The 25,122-nt window shown below is 54.0% G+C and overlaps 1 protein-coding gene across 1 annotated transcript; it reads left to right on the top strand.

Annotated features, from left to right (window-relative positions):
* Positions 1-206: 206 nt before the first annotated feature.
* On the top strand, positions 207-9,129 carry DLL1 (delta like canonical Notch ligand 1). Its single transcript, XM_023198128.3, has 11 exons — positions 207-1,228; positions 1,506-1,802; positions 2,533-2,593; positions 2,828-3,085; positions 5,032-5,092; positions 5,632-5,762; positions 5,908-6,077; positions 6,196-6,412; positions 7,306-8,104; positions 8,229-8,346; positions 8,456-9,129. Exons 1-11 carry the CDS (start codon positions 1,175-1,177, stop codon positions 8,459-8,461), a joined length of 2,172 nt encoding a protein of 723 aa, XP_023053896.1. The 5' UTR covers positions 207-1,174; the 3' UTR covers positions 8,462-9,129.
* Positions 9,130-25,122: the final 15,993 nt, after the last annotated feature.

Genomic DNA, 25,122 nt, shown 5'->3' with positions numbered 1-25,122 from the left:
CGCGTGTGGCCGAGGGTCTCTGGGCGTCTGCGGCCCGGGAGGGCGTGCGGAGGGGACGGGGCGGCGGCACCAGCTCCAGAAGCAGGGGGATTCTTGCGGTGAACATTTTGCAGGAATGTAAATGAGTGCGTTTTGTGTGGTGAGGGAGGAAGGGGGAGCTGGGGGCGGGGGCAGGGGAGGACGGTGGGGCGGGGAAGGGTGGGGGCGGGGAGGAGGGTTGCACATTTTACAGCTCACTGACCATTTGGCGATCCATTGAGAGGAGGGTTTGGAAAAGTGGCTCCTTTGTGACAGCTCTCGCCAGATTGGGGGGCTGCTGATTTGCATCTCATTAGCCATGCGGGCGGCCGGTGGAATATAAGTGTGGCAGGCGCCGGCGAGAGCCAGATCCTCTGCACGCACCCGCGGAGACCCGACCGGGCCGAGGGCAGAGCGCAGGGGAACCCGGGCAGCCGCGGCGCAGATCCTCCTCCCACGGCCCGGCCCCTCCGGTCCTGCGCGTGTGTACTGGATGGCATTGGCTGGATTCATCGGAAAGACGCGGATCTTTGCTGTGACACCGGAGATCAGAGCCCGGAGTGCTCCCGGAACGACTGCCGCCGCCGAGTGACACCGGGCCGCGATCCGCAGGGGCCGCCGCGCACACCCGCCGCGGCCGACCGTCCCCTCCGCGCTCGCCGCTGGCCCCGGATTATCGCCTCGCCCGTGGGATTTCCAGACCGCGGCTTTCTAATCGGCTCCGGAGGAAGCTCTGCAGCTCTCTTGGGAATTAAGCTCAATATCTGGATTCTCTCTCTTTCTCTCTCTCCCCCTCCCTCTCCTGCGAAGAAGCTTAAGACAAAACCAGGAAGCCGGCGACCCTCACCTCCTCGGGGACTGGGAGGAAGGAGGAAAACGAAAGTCGCCGCCGCCGCGCTGTCCCCCGAGAGCCGCCTTTCCTCGGGCATCCCTGGGGCTGCCGCGGGACCTCGCAGGGCGGATATAAAGAACCGCGGCCTCGGGAAGAGGCGGAGACCGGCTTTTAAAGAAAGAAGTCCTGGGTCCTCCGGTCTGGGGCGAGGCGAGGGAGCTTTTCTGCCCACGCTCCCCGGGGCCCATCGATCCCCCGCGCGTCCGCCGCTGTTCTAAGGAGAGAAGAGGGGGCCCCGCAGGCTTGCGCGTGGGGCGAAGCAGCATGGGCGGTCGGTGCGCGCTGGCCCTGGCGGTGCTCTCGGCCTTGCTGTGTCAGGTAGGCGGGCAGGTGGGGGCGCCGCAGCCCTGCGGCGTCGCACGGCGGACCGGGGGCGCGGGGCAGGAGCGCGCAGGGAGGGGCGGACAGCGACACGGGCCGCGCCAGTCACGGCCCGGAAGGTGAATCCCGGGGGAGAGGACCCCAGCGCCGGCCGTGCCGCGAGCGCGCTCGGCCCCTGAGCCCCCCCAGGCTCCCCGCGCACCCTCACGCAGGGCCCATGCCCCCTCTCCCGGGCGGGTCCCACGTCCTCACGTCCCCGCCCTCCCCCGCGCAGGTCTGGAGCTCAGGGGTGTTTGAACTGAAGCTGCAGGAGTTCGTCAACAAGAAGGGGCTGCTGGGGAACCGCAACTGCTGCCGCGGGGGCGCAGGGCCGCCGCCGTGCGCCTGCCGGACCTTCTTCCGCGTGTGCCTCAAGCACTACCAGGCCAGCGTGTCCCCCGAGCCGCCCTGCACCTACGGCAGCGTCGTCACCCCCGTGCTGGGCGTCGACTCCTTCAGCCTGCCCGACGGCGCGGGCGCCGACCCCGCGTTCAGCAACCCCATCCGCTTCCCCTTCGGCTTCACCTGGCCGGTGAGTGCCGCACCTGCGGGCGCCGGGCCGGGCCTGAAGGGTGGCGGGCGGAAGGACGCGCTGAGATCCCGCTTCGGGCGCTCGGTGGCGGGACCTCGGGGACCCCGCGAGGCGCAGGTGGGCGCTGCGATCTGCCTGGCGGCGGCCCCAGGGCTCTGGCCCAGCAGCGCGGACACCTCGCCCCGGGGCCCCGCGGGCTGCAGGAGGGGACCGCGCTGGGGCGAAGAGGAGAGGCCGAGCGCGCCCGGGAGATTTCCGTATCCGGCCTCTGTGCCAGGTCCCCGGTCAGAGGCGCCCCTTCACGTGGGAAGGTTCTGGTTTCCCGACTCCTAGACGCGTTGGTGGCGCAATTACCCGCGCAGCGCGACCGCTGCCACCCGGAGCGTGCCCATCCCCCGAGAAAAATCACAACGGCCCTCAGCCCTTTTCCACCCCATCCTGCCCGTATTCTCTCTCTCTCTCTCTATCTAATTAAAAAAACAGCGTAATATCCTGTAGTATAGGCTGAAAACACACGTCAGGAAACCACTCTTTGAAAAGTTACTCCATTTCCTTAGGGAAGGTGAGAGCAGGCAGGAGATGCGTGGAGACCCTCCCCAGACACGCTGCCCCAGACCTGCAGCCTTCAGGCCTCTGTTGCTGACCTGGTTGTTACGAATGACTTTGCTTTTTGCCTTTTTCTTTTCGTTACATTTCTGGGTTGTCTTACGTCCTCTACCCTCTCTCCCAGGGCACCTTCTCTCTGATTATTGAAGCTCTCCACACAGATTCTCCTGATGACCTCGCAACAGGTAAAAGCAAAACCCAAACCCCAAAACTGCTTCCCCCAGTTAATAGCATCGGACTTTGCCCACCCATCCCGCAACCAAAACCAGACAGCTTTCATTCTGCACGAGCCCCAGAAAGTTCAGGGTGGAGCGACTTGGGCCTCCTTCCTGTGCTGAATGTCTCGGTCCCACCCCGTGCTCTGTTCCCAGTCTCAGGGTTCTCGGTCAGAACCAACCAGGAACATCTTCTCCCCACAGAAAACCCAGAAAGACTCATCAGCCGCCTGACCACCCAGAGGCACCTGACGGTGGGCGAGGAGTGGTCCCAGGACCTGCACAGCAGCGGCCGCACGGATCTCAAGTACTCCTACCGCTTCGTGTGTGATGAACACTACTATGGAGAGGGTTGCTCCGTTTTCTGCCGCCCCCGGGACGATGCCTTCGGCCACTTCACCTGTGGGGAGCGTGGGGAGAAAGTGTGCAACCCTGGCTGGAAAGGGCCCTACTGCACAGAGCGTGAGTCTCTGGGAAGGCACCGCTGGCTCACTTGTCCACCAACACAGACCGCGGGCTGGGATGAGGCTTCCTGAGCCTGGGGGAGCGTGGGACTGTAGAGATGTTCTGGTGGGGAAACTGAGGCCCAGAGGACAGAAGTGGATTGCTATAAGTCACAGCTCCCGAGTCTGGGGGTTGGGGTCAATGCAGACATTTTAACATCCAAGACTGTTTATCCACTATCGGAACTGCCTTTCTTAATCAGGGAGGATTTTAGAGACAGGGCCAGGGGTCAGGAAGTAAAGCCAGTGCTACCCTCAGGGTGTGTGTATTAGAGAGGGAGAGGAGGAAGGAAGGGAGGAACACAGAGAGGGCTTGTGTGTCAGGGGCACGCTTTCAACCAGAGTTCCCTGTGCTGTGACAGCATCACACTGGGAAACGTTCCATTTTCTCTCTGGAGTTGGTGTGCTTGACCTCTCTGGAGCAAACGCCTTTCCGGATACTCCCTGTGACGTGCACTGTCTGTGCTGGCCAGAGGGCAGGCTTTCGCTCCTGTGGGCTGCTGAGGCTGGGTCTACAAGGCCTGTGTGGGTGAGGGGTGCACAGCCCCATCTGGCTTGAATGCTCAGGCAGCGCCTTGTCTGGAAAAGCAATGTCTTCCCAATAGTGACGGTGGCTCAGCCTGCCTGATTATTAGGTATTGATATGTCAATTTAATGGCAGGCAGGTGACTAGGGCAGGGGTAGGGGCCATGCTGGCTCCTGGTTCTGGTTCATGGGGACCTCAAGAGCCCTCTCTCCAGCTTACTGAGGCCTCATCTGCACGCCTGGCCGTCCCAGCCCATTGGTACTGGATTTCCCTACAGCTGGGGATTGGGTCGGACCTGGAGCTGCCCAGAAACTCCAGGAAACTGTCATTCTCCTTGCTTGGAAACAGACAACCTTGGAGAGGCGCTCTGTGAGGCCCAGAACCTCTGGCAGGAGCTGGATAGTGCCTGGGGTTGAGGGTGGGTCTTCCCATTCACTGAGTGCCTTGATGTCCTGGTTACTTAGCTTCCCAAATTCCCTCTAGAACTCACTGAGTTCCTTCTAAGCTCTGCCTTGGCCTGAACTGGTTCTGTTTTTTTTTTTTTTTTTTAATAAAGCAAAATAAAACTTGTGGAGCTGCTTGTTAATGAGTTTCATAACCAGGCAGCGAGAGCCAGCTCCAAGCCTCAAGCCCAATGTCCACCCCCTGCCCTGTGGGAGCCTCTGGCCAGTCTGCTGCCTCCCACCCTGCTTCCCTGCCTCTTCTTCACCACAGGGTAGCCAGAAACTTAGACTTTTTTCTTCAAACACTGAAGTCTCTCCCCGCCCCCAGCTCGCGCGTGCCGTAGATTAGATCTCTCCGGGGATAGGCGCAGGGACACCCGCCGGCTCCCATTGGCAGAAGGGGTGTGTGTGTGTGTGTGTGTGTGTGTGTGTACACGCGAGGGGTGTGTGTGAGGAGGTGGGGCCGGGGGCGCGGGGGAGGCCGGCATTGTTGCGCTGGGGCAGCTGCCGTAGAGGACAGACAATGGAGCAGCTGTCCTGCCCTGGCACCCTGCATACCAGCTGTCCACTCTTATCTGCACACACACTTTCTGGGATATTAAGAGGTGGAGCTTTGTGCATAGAATTGGGAAGTGGGGGAGGAGGAGGGGGAAGACTTCTGACCCTCTCTTAGAAGAAAAGGGGATAGGGTGGGGGTGGGGGCTTCCGAGAGCCCTTTTGTCCTTGAGCCACTGTGTTAAGAAGAATGCTCATCCCCAGGGCTGAGTCAAGTCCCAGGCTACTAGGCAGGGGGGTCAGTCCTCCACAACCTGGGGAGATTAACTCAGCCGGGATTTGCTGACTGAAGCCGGCGACTTGTGTCCTGGCCCCAAGGGCAGCAGCCCTGTTGGGAGGTACTTGGCGTGGGGCTTGACCCTGTTTTTCCTTTGCTTGTAGCGATCTGCCTGCCGGGATGTGATGAGCAGCATGGATTTTGTGACAAGCCAGGGGAATGCAAGTAAGTCCGCACAAGGTGGTGGTCTGTTGTGTTGCCTTTTCTTGTTATCCTTTCATACCTGGTATATTTGTAAAAACAGCCCTATAGGTGATCATTCAAAAACCTCCAATAGGATTGGTTGAGCAGGGGGCTGTTTTCTCGTGTTTCTACTTAATAAATGTATGACAGCATGTGAGGTCATGACGTTGTCATTCATTTACGCCCCTTCATGGCTATGAGGATTTACAGAGAGTAGTTTAAAAAGAGTTGGCACAGGAAACGACAGTATCGTTCAATGTTTCTCCAATGTTGCCTCATCCCAGAATCACTCAGGGAGTGATTTTTGAGATGCTGACACTGGGGCTGTCCTAATACCCACGAAGCCAGAACCTCTGGTGGGGCCCAGGCCAGGCCACAGCTCCCAAGGTGACCCAGTGTTCTGCTGACCTGTAGAACCAGAGGCTCACTGGTGTTGCGGGAAGATGGCTTCTAGGGTGAGGATGTCCACTGCACAGTCAGCAACAGGCAGCCTCCATCTGAGTCTTCTGCTTTTCTCCAAGGTGCAGAGTGGGTTGGCAGGGCCGGTACTGTGACGAGTGCATCCGCTATCCAGGCTGTCTCCATGGCACCTGCCAGCAGCCCTGGCAGTGCAACTGCCAGGAAGGCTGGGGGGGCCTTTTCTGCAACCAGGGTAAGCCTTCTCTCCCTGAGGCGGCCTGCTCCCTCCAGAGCAGCCCTGGACTTCCCTGGCTGTTTGGTCACTGGAAAAATAAAGTCTTCCTGCATTTGACGTCGAGCTTCCTATCTCCTACTTTTCCTGTCCCCACCCCTCACAGACCTGAACTACTGCACACACCATAAGCCCTGCAAGAATGGGGCCACCTGCACCAACACGGGCCAGGGGAGCTACACTTGCTCCTGCCGGCCTGGGTACACAGGTGCCACCTGCGAGCTGGGGATCGACGAGTGTGACCCCAGCCCTTGCAAGAATGGAGGGAGCTGCACGGTGAGTTGGAGGCTCCGTGGCATCTTACCCCGAAGCTGGGGTGCCCTGGTGTTGAATGGAGTGTGTGGGCTCCTTGGAGCAACTTTGGAAAGCCTTTTCTGACCTCTCCATCATGTAGGATCTTGAGAACAGCTATTCCTGTACCTGCCCACCTGGCTTCTATGGCAAAATCTGTGAATTGAGTGCTATGACCTGTGCGGACGGCCCTTGCTTTAACGGGGGCCGGTGCTCAGACAGCCCCGATGGAGGGTACAGCTGCCGCTGCCCCGTGGGCTACTCCGGCTTCAACTGTGAGAAGAAAATTGACTACTGCAGTTCTTCACCCTGTTCTAATGGTAAGGGGGCAGCAGGCGATTGCTCAGAGACTTGGGCGAGTGGTCAATACTGAGATGGCATTAAGAATGAGCATTTGTGAGTGACCTCCAGTTTAGGAAGCACTTTTATCCAGACCGCCAGGAATTCTCGATGGAAACTCTATCTTTGAGTCTGGAAAGACCTGGGGAGTGAGAGAGGCTGGGGCATTTATTATGAAGCTCTCTGCGAAAACCTAGACCAAGCAGTGCATGACTTGCTCAGGGCCACGAGGTGCTCGGGGCACCTGAGGCCACCTCAGGTTCAGTAAGTGATGCCCACAGGCCCCGGCCACTCCAGCTTGGGAGAGTGGCCCAGCTGTGTGGCCATCCAGCACAATAGTCGGGGTGTCCCTGAGTGAGGACAGAGAGCCTCCTGCTAGCAGTGAGGGGCTGGCTGCCCAAAGCAGACACACAGCAAGGAGAGCTGGGCCCCAGATCTGCCAGAGCATTCTGGAATGGTCATCCTTTGCCTCCCTCCCTCCCCTGTTGTCAGTGCCTGCTCCTCTCACTCACTGTGTAACCGGGAGCAAGGACACCCTCGTTAAGCCTCAGTTTCCCCATCTGAAACCTGGGTCGAGTGGCACATGCTCTTGTCAGGCTGTTGTGGCGACTAATGCAGTCACCAGGCGGAGGGTTCTGCACAGCGCCTGTCCAGATGCTAGCCCGTGTGGTTTCTAACTTGTGGAGCTAGACCTGGACACCTCTCGTATTTGAGGTCCTAGACCAGGTCACCTTGCACTGTTGACTCATTCAGGCCACAGGCTGTCTTTGGTTTGTCTGGTTTCTACGGTGACAGACAGATAGATGCTTCAGAATGACTTTTTGGTGAACAGACCTACAAGGAGACACGTGACGCTCATGTCCCTGTGTTCCAGGCGCCAAGTGTGTGGACCTCGGCGATGCCTACTTGTGCCGCTGCCAGGCCGGCTTCTCTGGGAGGCACTGTGACAACAACGTGGACGACTGCGCCTCCGCCCCATGCGCCAACGGGGGCACCTGCCGGGACGGCGTGAACGACTTCTCCTGCACCTGCCCGCCCGGCTACACGGGCAGGAACTGCAGTGCCCCTGTCAGCAGGTGCGAGCACGCACCCTGCCACAATGGGGCCACCTGCCACGAGAGGGGCCACCGCTACGTGTGCGAGTGTGCCCGGGGCTACGGGGGTCCCAACTGCCAGTTCCTGCTCCCCGAGCTGCCCCCGGGCCCAGCGGTGGTGGACCTCACTGAGAAGCTAGAGGGCCAGGGTGGGCCATTCCCCTGGGTGGCCGTGTGCGCCGGGGTTGTCCTTGTCCTCATGCTGCTGCTGGGCTGTGCTGCCGTGGTGGTCTGCGTCCGGCTGAGGCTGCAGAAGCGCCGGCCCCCAGCCGACCCTTGCCGGGGGGAGACGGAGACTATGAACAACCTGGCCAACTGCCAGCGTGAGAAGGACATCTCAGTCAGCGTCATCGGGGCCACGCAGATCAAAAACACCAACAAGAAGGCGGACTTCCACGGGGACCACAGTGCTGACAAGAACGGCTTCAAGGCGCGCTACCCCGCGGTGGACTATAACCTGGTGCAGGACCTCAAGGGTGACGACGCCGCCGTCAGGGACGCGCACAGCAAGCGTGACACCAAGTGCCAGCCCCAGGGCTCCTCAGGAGAGGAGAAGGGGACCCCGACCACACTCAGGGGGTGCGTGCTGTGGGCGGGGCCTCAGGAGGGGGTATCTGGGGGTGTCTTCCTGGAAGCACCGGCCCATTTCTCTTCCCAAATGTTCTCATGCATTCATTGTGGATTTTCTCTATTTTCCTTTTAGTGGAGAAGCATCGGAAAGAAAAAGGCCGGACTCGGGCTGTTCGACTTCAAAAGACACGAAGTACCAGTCGGTGTACGTCATATCCGAGGAGAAGGACGAGTGCGTCATAGCAACTGAGGTCAGTGCCGGCAGCGGCCGCCCGCTCCTCCTCAGCATGGGAGCACCTGAAGCTGGAGAATGGGAATCTGTCTCAGGCTAACTTCCCATTTGTCTTGTGGCCCCTCCAGGTGTAAAATGGAAGTGAGATGGCAAGATTCCTGTTTCTCTTAAAATAAGTAAAATTCCAAGGATATATGCCCCAACGAATGCTGCTGAAGAGGAGGGAGGCCTCGTGGACTGCTGCTGAGAAACTGAGTTCAGACCGAGCAGGTTCTCCTCCTGAGGTCCTCGACGCCTGCCGACAGCCTGCCACGGCCCGGCCGCCTGTGGCTCTGCCTTCCGTGACGTCGCCGTTGCACTATGGACAGTTGCTCTTAAGAGAATATATATTTAAATGGGTGAACTGAATTACGCATAAGAAGCATGCACTGCCTGAAGTGTATATTTTGGATTCTTATGAGCCAGTCTTTTCTTGAATTAGAAACACAAACACTGCCTTTATTGTCCTTTTTGATACGAAAATGTGCTTTTTCTAGATGGAAAAGATGTGTGTTATTTTTTGGATTTGTAAAAATATTTTTCATGATATCTGTAAAGCTTGAGTATTTTGTGATGTTCATTTTTTATAATTTAAATTTTGGTAAATATGTACAAAGGCACTTCGGGTCTATGTGACTATATTTTTTGTATATAAATGTATTTATGGAATATTGTGCAAATGTTATTTGAGTTTTTTACTGTTTTGTTAATGAAGAAATTCCTTTTTAAAATATTTTTCCAAAATAAATTTTATGAATGACAACCAGAAGGCATAGTTACTCGGCTTTGCCTTAGCGTGGACATGCGCTCGCCTGCGGCCTGAGAGGCTGAGGGCACAGGTGGCCTTGGTGTTTCTCTTTTCAAGGCTTTGGTTTCCCTGGATCCATGAGAAGCGACCCATTCCGCTGCTCCATCAGGAAGCTGCCTGCTGGCCATCATGAGGTGAAGATGGTAAGAGCAGGCACACTCATGAAGCAGCTGCGATTTTCTAATTCCATCTCCCTAATGCATTTATTAGTTCTTTTCACAGAAAGAATAAGCATTCCTAATTCATTCCTTCATTCCTTCCTTCCTTCATGTCAGTGTAGACTCATGAGTTATTCTGTACCCAGTGGGTGACAGTTGTCATGATTTTGTCACCGTTTGGTGCTAACATGGCCTCGGACTGGGTGTGGGAGTCGTGGAAGCGGCTCCTCTGCTGCCTGTTGGTGGGCAGCCCTGTCTCTGAGCATGTCCCGCCTTCTGGCTCAGCAGGACCCCACAGGCTCCTTGTGGACTGACCCCACTCCGGCCCTGGAATTTGCTGCTTTTCCCCCACTAAGCCCTGGTTCCTTCTAGTGGAAATGGTAGCGATTGCATTTTTAACTTGTGGATACCTCAAAGCATTGAGCGGTTCCCAGGATGGACAGAGGGCGACCTACGTAGCAGGAGCTCCATGGAGGGACTAGTGTTCACTCTCCCTCAGATGGGACGCCGCTGTGCCTTTCCTCCTTGCATTAAGGGCACATTAAATACAGAGGCCAGCAACACCAGCGAAGAGAAGTGTTTTGCTACCAACATTGAATCTTGAATCTGATGACAGCTCTCAGTCTAGTTACCAGTTACAGAAACACAGGGGACTGAAAACTGCTTCCAGGATGCCCCACGGATCTGCACGGCCAAATCCAGGGAACTCTGTAGCCGAATAAATTGCAAGGAAAAAACAAGAAAGTGGTAAAGCGTAACCTATAGATTCAAAGAGACACAGACATATCAATCCATCGCAGCGTCTGGATCTGGTTCCTGTTTCAAACAGTTTAAAAAATTTATGAACTAACTGGAGAAATGTAAGCACTGACTGGGATATCCGAATGATTTTAAAGTGTACTTGCTGCCGGGCGCAGTGGCTCAAGCCTGTAATCCCAGCACTTTGGGAGGCCGAGATGGGCGGATCACGAGGTCAGGAGATCGAGACCATCCTGTCTAACAAGGTGAAACCCCGTTTCTACTAAAAAAATACAAAAAAGTAGCCGGGCGAGGTGGCGGGTGCCTGTAGTCCCAGCTACTTGGGAGGCTGAGGCAGGAGAATGGCGTAAACCCTGGAGGCGGAGCTTGCAGTGAGCTGAGATCCGGCCACTGCGCTCCAGCCTGGGCGACAGAGCGAGACTCTGTCTCAGAAAAAAAAAAAAAAAGAATAAAGTGTACTTGCTAAATATTTCAGATGTGATGTATTATTACTGTTCATTTTAAAAAGAGACCTCTTTTAGAGAAATATTCTGAAATATTTATGGATGAAACAATATGAGGTCTGGGACTGATCCGGAGCCCCACCCCCTGCCGTGGGCACAGTGGCAGGGGGAGTCCCACGGCCACTGCTGGGGGTCGCTGCAGCTGGGAGTGGCCCACGGGGGCGCTCATTTTACTGTTCTTTCCTCTTTCGTATTCGTTTGAAACGTCCCATAAGCGAAAGCATTAAGCTGGATTATACAGTGAATACACGCACACACAAACACAGTTTCCTGGTGTGTACGGACCGCCGTGTCCATGACGTGACCTACAGCAGAATGCATCTTAGGGAGGCTTGCCGCGGTTGCAGATGTACGTTGCAGACGAGCAATCTTATAAGACCAAAACTAAGCCAATCAAACTGGGTGGAGAACGGGAGTCTGGTCAAGGACGTCGGCACCAGCTTCTCGGGGGTTCTGATTCGCAGGAGGTGATCACCCGCTCTGCCAAGTCCCTGGAAGGAAACAGCAGTGTCCGCAGCGCTGCTGGGAGCACCTCCTCCGGGTCTGCAGGGGAGGGCGCCTTGCAGGGCGCAGTTCTGCGCATGTGCTCAGCTGGCGCCAGCCGATGCTTCCGGCTGCTTGTAGCGTGGAGTTCAAAATCCTTGGCTTGGCCTCTCCGGTCATGCACCGTCCGGCTCCTGCCGGTCCTGGAGCCTCGTTTGGTTATTCTCCCACGGATCCGTTGCCGCTGGGCTCCAGCCAGCGCCCTGGCAGCCTGGTTCTCCACCCGCCCCCACTCTGCGACCTGGAGTGTGACCCTCCCTCTGTCTGGTGACTTCCAGTGTGACCTTCCTCCGCCACGACAAGGACCCGCCTGGGTTACCTGCCGCACGTGATGGTGCCCTTGCCGCTTGCCCTGTGGCGTGATTAATTTGTAGAGTTGTTTGTTTAGCGGGCGTGTGTCCCAGGAGACTGCAGCCTCAAAGAGGGCGGGCCGCGTTGGCCTTTGTTCACCACTGCAACCCAATCTCCGCTTGGTGCTGGAGCGAGAAAACGTTCTCTGTCCATGTGAGCTATAATTTGAGAACACACAGACACACACTCAGGACATTTCATCACGAAATAAGTTCCATTGTCGTGTTCACTTTTAACAATGTCACTAGGAGTTTGGAACCATACCATGAAGCCAAACGCAGGAATTATCTGAGCCGGTGAAGGTAGTATTTTGTTTTTATTCTAATAACTGGCCGCCTAGATACAGCCCTGAATATGGTAAGAGTGCGTTTACTTGATATTCAGCAAACAAAGCGCTATGCAGTTAGTAATTCCTCAGTCCATGCATTTTATAGAAAAGGCAGAGGGAAGGTAAATGGTTTCCTGAGGAACGGCTGAATGTCTAGAAACGTCAAGATGAAGAGTGGTATTTTGCATGCAAGGACAGGCGCCATGAGCACCAGGCCTCACACACAGGAGGCACACAGTACGTCTGTGTTGAAAGCAGTGTCTTCCACTACAAGGATAAGACAACAGAGAGTACTTTGAAACTTTACACATTTGTCATTTGGAAACAATTCAGAGATAAGTTTTTAAGATGATATGTATTAGTGAAGAGTACTAGCATTTTTCTGGAACAATTTTAATTACATTTATTTGCTCAAACAAGTGACTATTTCCATTTTGGAGAAGCCCATCTGAGCTAAATCACTTTGCTGCTGGGAAGGGCTGGGGAGGTGGTGGAGGTGTCATCAGGGTGTCATCTGGCTAACACACATTTTTTCTATTATTCTTGTTTCTTATGAGAACATTCATGGCTCCATGCCTGGCATTTGCTGAATCCATCTTCTAGAGATTACGATTTTAATAGAATCCGGAGTGAGGTACCTGAGGAAGCCAGAATGAAACAGCGTTTTAAAATGTATTACAACATGAGCATCAGAACCTCTTGGTTTCTTTAAAGCACAGAAAAGAAAAATGACAAGACTCATGTCAATAATTACATTCTCAAAGAAAATAAGGTCAGTGTAAGAGGAAATAATCTAAAATTGCAGGATGGGGGATTCTCGTTGGATCAAGGCATGAAGGAAACTTCAAGGCTGTCAGTGGTTTATCGAGGAAGTGCTAGAATCTTCCTTGGATACGACTGTTAGAAGCCGAACCAACCTGCCATGGTAAGAGGTGCAGACATGTGCCTCAGCTGCTAAGGGCCTTCCAGGCTGTTTCCTGCGCACCAACTTCCTCTGCTTCCTCGGTGTCTACACCCATGGTCAAAGCACTATTCACGAAAAGTGTGTTAATGTTTTAAGTTAATTTGAACTTTAAAAATTATTGATCCATAAGGAAAAATATGTCTGCTTTGTGGTCCTGAATATTTTACAAGAAACTTGATTGCTTTAGTGACTCTTAATTCACAACAGTGCTGAAATATTCAACAAATAAAATCACTTTTCAGAAACAGGATCAGAATCTGCTACTTCCTGCCCCTCAGCCTGCCTTTCCAAACCCTCAAGTGGTACCTGGTGTAGACACCACGGATCTCAACAGCAGTACTTTAGCCTGATGCCTAGAACCTCTTACACTTTTATGGAAGTGGCCTGAGCAGTGTTTGTGATGGGGTTGGTGGTGTCTCCATGTTTCTCTCTTGCACTATCTCACCCTGACCTGTGGGGGGAGGGAGGAAGGAAGGAAGAAGCTGGGAAGGGTGTCTGGTGTCAGATGCTTACAACAGGAATTGCTCACCTGCTGAAGGGCAAGTATTGTTTCTTCAAGAATTTGTATGAATTTGATTTTGTGAATTTCAGCTCTTTCTTAGAAGCTTAGCAAAAACTGTGGTATAAACATTTGAAATTAAAAAATGCAATAAGCAACAGAGTGAGATCTTGTCTCTACAAAAAAATTTTAAAAGAATTAGCTGAGCGTGGTGGTGGCACCTGTGGTCCCAACTACTCAGGAGGCTGAGGCAGGAGGACGGCTTGAGCCCAGGAGCTTGAGGCTTCAGTGAGCTGTGATTGTGTCACTGCACTCCAGCCTGGGGGACAGAGCAAGACTTCATCTTAAAAAAAAAAAAAAAAATCAACATTAAAAAGGCATATTGAAAAGGGAAAAACACTCTAAATTTGAGAGTTTTAGTTAAAATGAAAAAGCCTCAGTTAGGACCCTTTCTGATCCTCAAAGTCAATACTGTTGACACAGGAGAGGGAAGGGAGGTGGGGGAGCCCTGGAGCTGCTGCCAAGGACAGGGCAGGGGCCTCAGACACAGGCTCCAGTGCCCAGGACGGACCTGGTGGAGCACAGTTCAGTGTCTCTGTAGTCAAACAGGTGTCAGAAATGTCATGAAGCCCCCAGTTTATTTGTCATGATTACACTCTAGCCCTGACCTAGCAAGGTCACTGGGCAGTGACTGGTGGCAGGAAGGTGAGGAAGAGAAAGAAATACAAACATTTAAGATGAGGGCCGATCAGAGAAATGAAATGGAAAATGAAATTCATCATCCTGTTGCTCTAAATGCTCTAAAAGCACTTCTCATCTTTTTTTCTTTTTTGAGACAGAGTCTTGCTCTGTCACCCAGGCTGGAGTGCAGTGGTGTGATCTCCACTCACTGCAAGCTCCACCTCCCGGGTTCACACCATTCTCCTGCCTCAGCCTCCCAAGTAACTGGGACTACATGCACCTATCACCATGCCCGTCAAATTTTTTTTTTGTATTTTTAGTAGAGACGGGTTTTCACCGTGTTAACCAGGATGGTCTCGATCTCCCGACCTCGTGATCCACCCGTCTTGGCCTCCCAAAGTGCTGGGATTACAGGCATGAGCCACCATGCCACACCAAGCACTTCTCATCTTAACATCCTCTTTCAGCAGAAGGAACTCATCCTGGTCCGAACTGCTCAGGTCACTGCTGACTCTGTCTCCGGCTCGAACGGTACAAAGTCACCTCCTATTTAAAGATGCTACAGAGGACCCTGTCCGCACATGAGCTCCCCGGAGTGATGGAGGGGGAGAGCTGCCTTCCCGTTGCCGTGCATGGAGAGCAGCAGAGACTGTGTTTGGACCCCTGCCACAGAAAAGGCTGCGTTGGCCGTGTCTCCAGGGAGGACAAACTAATTTTAACAAACTGACCCAAACAGAACTCGGAAGGTCAGTATGTTGCAATCTCCGGTCCTCCCGCCTGCTTCGTGGTTCGTTCCAAAAGCTAAGTATGCTGTTTCAATTTGATCTGCTATTTCGGGTGACCTAGTCCCTGTTAGTTCTTGACAGTCCAGGAGGCGCCTGGTAGGTGGAGAATCTTCCCCTTTCTCCTCCACAAACTTGACCCTTGTGGAGAAGGCAGCCTGGAATCTGCTGGGTTCTGAATGTCTCCGCCTTTTCTCCAGCGTGACTGTTGGGCACGATCTCTGCACAGAGGCCTGGGATGTCACCCGGGATGGTGAGGCCAGAGCGGGGCTGGGACTGGCTCCTCCCTGAGGCTGAAATCTGGCTTTTCGGCATTGGGTTTCTGCCTCTTACTGCCTTTCGCCACAGCTCTCTCCTCCACTCTGAAAGGCCCTTGGAGTAGAATTATGAATACAGTGGTGACAGCCTGGGCTCCAGGGAAAACGCGCTGGTGATGAGGTGCCCAAGAGCTTGCTTTCCAGACTTGGCTCTGCTGAGCAGCCCTGGAAGTTGAACCTTCACTTTGTCAAATGAGACATAAAGACTGTAAATTGTCTTTCCATCTCTGACATACCAAGCACCGAGCATACCTCTTTTTTTTGAGACAGGGTCTTACTCCTTTTGCTCAGGCTGGGGTGCAGTGGCATAATCTCAGCTCACTGCAGCCTTGAACTCCTAGACTCAAGGGATCCTCCCACCTCAACCTCCTGAGTAGCTGAAACCACAGGCATGTGCCACCACCACGCCCAGCTAATTTTTGTATTTTTTGGAGAGATAGGGTTTTGCCATGTCTCAAACTCCTGGGCTCCAGGAGTAAGCCTCCCACCTTGACCACCCAAAGTGCTGAAATTATAGGCGTGATCCACTGTGCAGGCCCAAGCTTCCCTCATTTATAAGGTGGAGTCAGATGTCTCATGGCAGACTGGATAAATACCTGATGTCATTTACCGTGTGTGTGTGTGTGTGTGTGTGTATGTGTGTGTGTGTGTGTGGTGGGGGTAGTAAGTTTGAAGGTAGGGTCTGTACTGTTTCTCCCTTTTCACATTTTTTTCCCTTTCTACTCCCTCTTGAAGAGCATGATAATTTGGGTAACAAAATGCCTCTTCATTACAGGGATAATTTGATGTTAAAACCCTAAGGTGAAAGGAAATGGACTTAACAAATGCCTGCCTGCCTATCTTTTCTGTGGGGTCTAACTTCTACCCGCTTATTATCTGGAAAACTTCTATTTCTTTTAGGTGCGTCCCTAAAAGATTCATTTAAATGTTCACTGAGTGCTTCGTCTGTGCTGCACGTTGCCTGCGTGGTGGAAATAAATGAGCAGTAGAAGCTGCGCCTGGCCTGAAGGCGCCCTGGGAATGAGGAGCAGAGGCTGCGCCTGGCCTGAAGGCGCCCCGGGTCACTCTTGGGGAAACAGAGTGCCCACTGTTGATGCTCACCAAAGTTTGAGCCTGTGGGTAAGCCCCTGCCATGCAGCTGGCCGTGGATCTGCCCTCTGTGACCGGCTCTAGAAGTTCACATGAATGGATTCTTCCTCAGCGTGCTTCTGGATGGCATCCGTGCTTTCCTGGCATGTTGCTTAGGGTTTCTGTGAGAATTTCTCCAAGGGAGCCCTGGGCTGGGGAGGCTGCAGGGACCCAGCTTTCAAGCGGCAAAGGCCAGCGGCTTCTCCACACAGCCTGTCCCTGCGTCCTCAGGCTGACGCAGGTTCTGCAAAGGGTCACCCTGACGGATGCTAACAGCTTTTTATTGGCTTCCTCTCCTCCCTGCCTCCCCTTCCTGTGCCCACATCTGTCTCTGGGGTTGGCAGGACATCAGGCTGCTCCTCCATCTGGTTAAAGCTGGGTCCAACTGCTGGAGGTGGGGCTCTGCTGGGAAGCTTGGAGACAGGGTGGGGACTGCGGGGAGGCGGCTCCCGTCTGGTTTGCCAGAGGGACCAGGAATCAGCACCACAACCCCTACCTACCCCATGGCTTATTTATCTGATTAACTCATCATCATCTGTGGACACCTAGAATGGGGTCTTAGGGTGACTGATTGCTTGGGGACAGGCAGGGTAGGGACTCAGGGCACCAAGGGGCCACAGGACTTGAGTCGGGGTCAGGGTGTAGGATGGGTAGAATAAACGGAATTGTACAATCCTGGACCACTGGTAATACCGAGGACCTGCTCCCCACCCCACACACCTTTCTTGGTGTTGTCCTAGAAATAGAAGCAGAAATACGAAGTTTCTTTCTTCAATACAAGCCACAGCAGTTCTGGATACAATTTCCAACACGCCCCTCCTTGCACCTCACTGCCTTTCCTTCCTGCCCGATCCCTGGGCCCAAAACCCTTATGACTTTTTTAAGCCATAAATACACTGGTTCAGAAAGACATCTGGCTGAAAGAAGAGAGTTATGCCCTGATTCATCTTGACCTTAATTCAATTTAAACCAAAGCAATCGTGAGCCACCATTCTCCATGGTGATGGCTCATCACCGCTGTGGAACTCCACGCACCTCACCTGGGACAGCTGGTGTTCAGAAGGCAGATGTGAGGTCAGGTGCCCCTCAGAGGCCACAGCTGACCACCCCTCGGCATGCTTGCTCCTAATTCTGCATCCTCTGCTTATTCAAGGGAACAATGTTACAAACCCATGCTGAGACACCCCCTTTTCCCCCATGGATCTTAGGGAGTAGGGCCACCCTGGGGCTTGATGCTGTGGTGTCAAACCCTGGAAGACAGTGGGATCTCACTGAGACAGACCCTCGTGCGGCCCCCACCTTGGCTCTGGAAGATACCTTTGTACCTCTGCTTGCCTCCCACTTGCACAAGGTTCTGAGTCCTTTCCATCAGACCGAAGTCGTAGCACGCAGCTGAGGTGTTGCCCGCAGTGCTCAGTGATGGGAGAGCTTAGGGAACATTCGCTGAAAGAGAGAGATGAATGAAGATTCTTGAATGTGGGAGGCTGTGATTTTGTCAGACAAGAACACATGTGGGAAATTAGGGCCCAGAAGACTTGTTCCCAGTTGGACTGGGCTTATTCGACAGTCACCCAGGACCTGGCCGCCACTTCTTGTGGGTTGAGAAGTTCTTGCCTCTCAAAGGGAGTTAAAACTGCAGTGCTCTCCTTGCTGGAATGCCAGGCGAGAAAGGCCAGTGAGACAGATGCCAGGGCCCTGGCAAGGTGGGCACAAGGCCACCCAGTTCAGGAGGGGCCATAGGAAGCGCGTTGGGCTGGGGCCTGGCGTCCCTGGCCCATCGCGGGCTTGCACAGTGCTGAGGCTCGGCAACGGGAACCTCAGTGCTGTTCATTCCTTGGGGAGGGGACGGAGCCCTCATTCCATAGGCCCTCAGCCTTCCCCACTGGGGCACTCAAGCTGAGCTGGGGGGACAGAGGGGGCGGCAGCCCCTCCATGGAAGCTCAGCATCCACAGGGACACCCGCAGCAAGGGAGGCAGAGCTGGGCAATATCCACGCAGTGTGAAGATATTTAGCAATCCGTTGGAAACTGAACTCAATGCGATGGCTTAGAAGACTGGTGATTCACCCTGATTAGATGGACTGGTCCTTACAAATTGCCTTTTCATGTTATGCTGTCAATAACTGGCATGTGTCATAACATTATTATACCCCAGATAGAAGATTCCAGAGGGAGAGACTCAAAGCTGCAGCTGCCCAGAGCCTGAGGGGAGGCAACCAGTTTCACTCCCAGCTGTCACTCAGCTGGTCCTTCCCTGCACACAGAAGATGAGAGGAGGCAAAGCTGCGTGAGCCCCTCCTGAGCCCACGGCTCCCGTGGCTTCTCCTGCCCCAGCTCACCTCTAAACCAACGCTCTGCGGCCAGGGCAGGGGCATCCTCTCCCCACACAGCTCCGAGGGTCCCTGCCACTGGCTGGGCACCAGAGAGACTTTGTGATTGTCCCAGCCAGCGTTCCCTCCCTGGGCCATGAGCTCTCTGAAGAGAAGGGTGGTCTGCTTCCCTCTGTCCCTCTGAGGCATGTCCTGCAGTAGGTCCCAGTGATCATGGAAGGTGGAAGGAGAAGCGTGGGAAATGAGGATGTGGGGTTGGCAGGAAGTGATGGTGCCCGTGCCGCTGCCCGAGGGCCTCGTAGCTGCTCGTGAGGGGCACCGCTGGTACTGTGTCCACCGGCAGCGAGGGTGTGCTGAGCCCAAGGTCACCGGCTCCAAACAGCTGCAGGTGCATCTCAGCCAGGTTCTTCCCTACAGCATCAAAGCACCTTGGGTCCTGGCTCCCAGGTCTTGTGGAATTTGCCTACAGCACGAACAGCCTTCTGGAGAGCTCCACACAAAGAACCCAACAGCTCCCCTCGCCTCCAGCGGGCTACGTTCTACGCATTGGGAAACCAAGGCACACAGGCATCACCTCGGGCCACACGGCTGGTGCAGGGGGAGGTGAGACCACACTCTTCAGGTTCCACAGAGCCACTGCAGCCGACGGAGCCTCCCCACGGTGACCCCCAGGCCCTACTTCCCTGGGGGCTGGAGCCCACACAGCCGTCTCCTCTCTACGCCACGTGGGCCAACCTGTCTTCTCCACAGGAAACCCAGCTGCCTCTAGAAATTAACCACATTCTAGAAAGCGGGTTTGACTCCTGCGTACACTTTTACTTTCTCATTTTGGTCTCCAGAGGAAATGAAAATCCACAATTAGCACAGGACATGCGTGTGACCTGCGTGGCTTGCACCATTTGTCATTTTCCCACACATCAGTGCTAACTGGGCATGCGTGGTCCTCACCCACGGGGACTTCCTCGCTCTGGGTTACTTCTGGACAAAGAAGTCTCTGCAGCCACCCTTTCAGTGTCTGCATGCCTCATCCTCCCTCCTCCCCAGCCCAAAGCCAGGGCCCAGGGCCTGCAGCCGCCTTGTGCCCTCAAGCTGTGTCTCACAGGGGCGCCCACCCTACCGTGCCGAGCAGCCTGCTGATGGGCAGAGGAAAGGAGCCCTTCTTGGCCTCCAGAGCCCAATAAGAACCAGCTCCTGGTAACAGTGGGGTGAAGCCAGTGACATGGGCTGATAGGAAGTCATTCCATTTAGGAAATCATTTGAAAATGATTGGATCAATGGTGTGAAAGACAGAAGAAAGATCCCTGGGCATGGCTTCCCCTGGCCTCCCAACTCCAGAGCTAACAGCACTTTGTGGATTAAGTCCTAGGCCCTGAGATGCGGATTAGCCTGGATTCCCCAGGGAGCCCAGTGGAAGAACAGGGTCCGTACAGGGGACAGAGCGAGGAGTTCAGCAGCGGCATGGGTGGGGGTCAGCGAGGCTGGAGATGCAGTGTGGCTCAGAGACAGGGAAGGGGCCAGGAGCCCAGGGATGCGGCGGCATCCAGAAACGGAAAGAGGCATGAAGAGGTTCTCTCGGAGTCTCTGGAAGAAGCCAGCCTGCTGAGGCCTTGGTTTTTACCCCAGGGGGACCAATGTCAGGCTCCTGACCTGCGGAACCGTGACGGGATGAATGTGTGTCTTGTAAGCCACTTGGCTGGTGATGGCAGCGAGAGCTCTGCAGGAGGGGCTGTGAGCCAATGAAGAGGGAGTGTGTATGGTGGCCTCTGCCCACCCCCCTGGCCATCTGCAGCAGTGCCCCGTGTGCTCATTAGAGCTTGATGCCCTTGTGCCTTGAAAACTTAGTCCAGACATTCTATGAAAGTGAAGATGGCGGCCGGGCGGGGTGGCTCACACCTGTAATCCCCCCAGCACTTTGGGAGGCTGAGGTGAGTAGATCACTTGAGGTCAGGTGTTTGAGACCAGTCTGGCCAACATGGTGAAACCCCATTTCTACTGAAAATACAAAAATTAGCCAGGTGTCGTGGCACACGCCGGTACTCCCAGCTACTTGGGAGGCTGAGGCAGGAGAATTGCTTGAACCCGGGAGGCAGAGGTTGCAGTGAACCGAGATCATGCCCTCCAGCCTGGGCGACACAGTGAGACTCCATTTCAAATAAATAAATAAATAAATAAATAAATAATAAATAAATAAAATAAAATAAAAATAGCCAGGCATGGTGGTGTGCACCTGTAATCCCAGCTACTCAGGAGGCTGAGGCAGGGGAATTCCTTGAACTTGGGAGGCAGAGGTTGCAGTGAGCTGAGATTGTGCCACTGCACTCCAGCCTGAGTGACAGAGCGAGACCGTCTCAGAAAAACAAAAAACAAAACAAATAAACAAAAAATCAAAGTGAAAATGGCAGATGATGCCACGTGTCCCCTGACCCCACACTGCCATCCGTGCAGAGAAGTGAGCAGGACGCTTCAATGGGGCTGGGAGGGAGGCGGCACATCACCGTGGTCCATGCCCTGAGCGGTTTCAGGGTGTGGAGCTCTGCGCACGGATGCACCTCTCAGGCCCCTTTGTCTCAGCCAACAGTTGAGTGCAGTCAACTGTGTAATCCAGAACCCAGAGTACTTCTCTAGGAAAACTGCTCAGTTCTTTCCAAAATGCCACGAGAACTTCAATGATGGGAACAGGGAACAGGTGCTGGGAGCAGCTGCCGCCGATTCATGGCTCTTCTTCTTTTAAATACGTTTTCTGTGGGGAAACCAAGGGCTTTCACAAGCATTTTGCTCTGAAATATTCAAGGAATGTTTCTTGTTTTTTCTCATTACAGCAACAGTTTTAGTATGTATAAGCTGAATCAAGAGGCCTGCCGCAGAACTAGGGAAGTAGCAAGATAGAGGGATTAAAAAAAAAAAAATCTCAATTACTAACCCCTGCAGTTGCTTTGAAATAGCATTTGGTTCTCTACTGGCAGCTTTCAGAGATGAATTCTTGACTCCTTTACAAACCTAGGCTAAAACAGGCGCTCAGAGACGGTGTGTAAACTGTCAAATGTCACCCTCAGGCGTTGGGGGTGGGCGAGCACCCGCCCTGGTGATCTGACTCAGGGTTTCATGGGCTTCTGCCCCATTTCCTGATCCGCTGTCACCGGCATTCCCGGCGTGGCTGGGGAGGGCCCTGTCTTCTGAGGAGCCCCGGGAGTCCCGGGGCTGGGGCTGGCCGCCCTCCCTCCACAGGTGTTTATGGTGTGTCTTTGTGCTGGGCCTGGGCTCGGTGAGCAGAGTCAACATGATTCTCAGGAGAGCGTTTATGGTCGGTAAGACAGATGTGAGGTGTGTGCGTTCCCCACACAAGAGATAAAGTGAGGCCTCGGTGTTTGCCAAACTGGGATCTCTATCACCAGCAGGCTCTGTGGGCGCCCACTGCTGCTCTGAGACTTTGAGCAACCGGAACACTAAGGGTTTCCATTTTTGATTGTCATTCATGTTTTGAACCTCCTGAAAAGCTGGATCCAGGTCAAGTCAGCTAGTTCTTGAGGTGGAGGATTACAAACTTCCCTGCTCTCTCCACACACATGGTCCTGTGGGGAAGGCTCCAGGCTCTTCTCCCTCACAGGCCTTTACGGTAACAGGTGCTATTTGCTCACAACGTGTTGAACCTGTGGGAATGAAAGCTGCTTAGGGCCGTACAGTTAAATGGTGGCAACAGATATTTTTAAGATTAAAAAAGAATGTCACCTAAGAAACAAGAGCATACTTACCTCTGATGTCCCTAACACATTAGGTAGAATCCCGTTGTCCACACTGACTGGGTTTTAGGGAGGGATTTCGTGGCCTGTCTTTTTGTTAGCAAGTGGCCCCAGCCAGTGTGACTGGTCTCTGAGCCTTGTCTTCATAACCACCTGCCGAGTTCCCAGGCTTCCTAGTGGGCACCTTTCCTGCCATTTATCAGCTCAAAGTGAAGTGGGAATTGTCCAGTGACTGCTAGCAGCCAGCTCTCGGGCTGCTAGTAAAGACTCCCGCTTTGGGGGCTGACTTCTCTGGACAGCTGCTCTTGTTTCCTGCCTCAGTCAACCCGCTCCACCCAGCATTTGCCCCAAAGGCCAAGGGTCCTGGCACCCCAGATGTCACCCTTCCTTCCGGGAGGGCTGCAGGCCGAGGGTGGAGTGTGGGTTCACACCTAGGTGACAGCGACTCGTCCTGCCATGGGGCTTCCTTAGCTGGTGGTGAGGTTGCCGAGTTCTGAACCCATTCAGTGACAAGGACTGATGGTCACCGCGGGGCAGTGGGGGCTGTTCCGGGTATGGGGCTGCCCCTTTACCTCGGGTGTGGCTGTTCCGTATTAGGACTAGCAGACACTTTCCTCCTGCCTGTACACTGAGTGAGTCCCCCAGGGCTGCCATGGCAAATTACCTCTTCTACGCAACCGAAATTCATTTTCTCACAGTTCTAGAGACTGGAATTCCGGGATGCAGGTGTAGGTAGGGCTGGCTTCTCTGCGGCTGTCAGGGAGACTCTGCTCTGGGCCTCTCCCAACTTCGGGTGCTGTGAGATCCTGGTGCCCTTGGCTTGTGGCTGCATCACCTTGATCTCTGCCTCCCTCTTCCACAGCCTTCTTCCCTTGCCTCTGTGTCTCGTGTCCTTATAAGAACACCAGTCACTGGATTCCAGGCTGACCCTCATCCAACGCAATCTCATCTCCACTCTCAACTATCTGCAGAGACCTGTTTCCACACAAGCTCACATCACGAGGCTCCGGGTGGACATGGATTTTGGAGGAACACCTCTCAGCCCACTACAGAGCATTTTATTACCATCCATCAGATGAATTTTTCAAAGGCGAGTCTGTTATACATTTTTTTCAGTGAGTATTTTCTGAGAACGCTTTGGGTTCAAAGCACCCAGATGGTACAAATGATGTGGAAAATGGCCCCCCCAAAAAAGACTCCATGAGGGAGCTTGCATGTGGGGCTGGGGGAAGTTGGAGACAGCACACGTGAGCGGACATATGGCCGGCGCCCAGACCAGAGGCCACGTGATGACAGACCCTGCAGGGAATTATAGGAGGTGACTCAATGTAGGGGATTGGTGTCATACTAACAGAAAGCCAAGACTGAAGAGACAGGAATGACTGTCCAGGTTTCCCAGACAGGTGGCCACACTGGGTCTGCTGAAAACCAGACCTTGGGTGTGCTGGACGTGGGGGACCGTCCCAGAAAGCAGACAGCATAGGCCTGCAGGTGGCCCTGGCCATGAGTGTGCTGGAAGTGGGGGACCGTCCCAGGAAGCAGACAACACAGGCCTGTGTGTAGCCCTGGCCGTGAGTGTGCTGGATGCGGGGGACCGTCCCAGGAAGCAGACAACACAGGCCTGTGTGCGGCCCTGGCTGTGAGTCTCCACCTTTCTGTCTCTCTGGGCTGTGACTGGGCAGCAGGAAGGGGGGAATCACCTGCCTTTTGGTTCAGAAAAATCCATTCCACAGTTTCCACCTTCCCTCGCTGACAAACGGGATTTTAAATCCCTTTATCTGGAGACAAACAGAAAGTGTGTGCTTGTGGCGAATAATTTGAACTGATATTCTTACCAGCTGTTAAGAAACACATGCAAAAAAAAAAAAAAAAAGAAAAAAAAAGGCTGGTGACATCTGGCTGGCATTGATATTTTGTGACAGAAGTATCTTTTTCCTGGGGGAGTTTTCCAAGAAACCAGTCTCAGAGTCCCCAGTCCCCTCACTGCCCGACTGCTTCAGCCTCCAGCCCCCAACCTTTGACCTCTTGGAAAAACAAAAAAGAAAGAGATCATATTGACCAAAGCGACTGTAACCCACATTGCGGCCACACAATTGGGCGTGGTGACATTGCGTTAGCTCAGATTAAACAATGGCCGAGCAGCTGCTTCCACTCGCCAGGCTTTCGACTTCAGCTTCCCCTGAGCCACACAATGGGGCATTTAGCTGCGATGGGAAAGATCAGGAGAGGAGGCCCTGTTCCCCGCCATGGCCGGCTGACCTCCTCCTCCTCGTCCAACCGCTTGTCATCGGAGGGATTGTAAATCATGTCAGATAAACGTCCTAACTCACACTGAATGTTTTCTCTGAAATATCTAAGTCCATTTTGCCTCATTTTCCCAAGAACGCTGACGAAATGGGTCAGTTTCAGAAGGAAGTTTAGGCAGTTGCGTTTCCAGACTGGTTAGACCCCTTCTGGATGAGCCAAGGTGCTCAGATACAGCCCAGCACCAAACAGGGACTTTGTGGTCAACAGCAGACCCCACAGGTGGCCGTGGCACCATAAGACTGTCACGGAGCTGAAAGTGTGCGGTCCTCTGGCTGTCACCTGTCTGTCATGTCGCAGCACAACGCACGGTCCCACGCCTGTGGTGACGCCGGCATGAACAAGCCCATGGTGTTGCCAGTCAGGTAAAAGTCGTGCACATGCCATTGTGCACAGCACATACAGCCAGATAATGATCATAAACGTTGTTCCCGGGTGCATATTTACGATACCAAACTTTTAGTCATTATTTTAGAGTGTATTCCTTCTACTTATTACAAAAAAGTTAAGGCTGGGCATGGTGGCTCACGCCTGTAATCCCAGCACTTTTGGAGGCTGAGGCGGG

Source organism: Piliocolobus tephrosceles, chromosome 5, assembly GCF_002776525.5.
Source record: "Piliocolobus tephrosceles isolate RC106 chromosome 5, ASM277652v3, whole genome shotgun sequence".
Classification (NCBI taxonomy): Eukaryota; Metazoa; Chordata; class Mammalia; order Primates; family Cercopithecidae; genus Piliocolobus; species Piliocolobus tephrosceles.
Note: the sequence above shows the minus strand (reverse complement) of the source record. Positions and strands in the feature narration are given on the sequence as shown.

What these genes read in the sequence shown, in the direction of transcription:
- DLL1 (XM_023198128.3), top strand. Translation starts at nt 1,175, where the DNA reads ATGGGCGGTCGGTGCGCGCTGGCCCTGGCGGTGCTCTCGGCCTTGCTG. An exon ending in GGGCCTTTTCTGCAACCAGG is followed by an intron (nt 5,763 to 5,907) that starts GTAAGCCTTCTC and finishes CACCCCTCACAG; the next exon opens with ACCTGAACTACTGCACACAC. An exon ending in ACCCCGACCACACTCAGGGG is followed by an intron (nt 8,105 to 8,228) that starts GTGCGTGCTGTG and finishes TTTTCCTTTTAG; the next exon opens with TGGAGAAGCATCGGAAAGAA.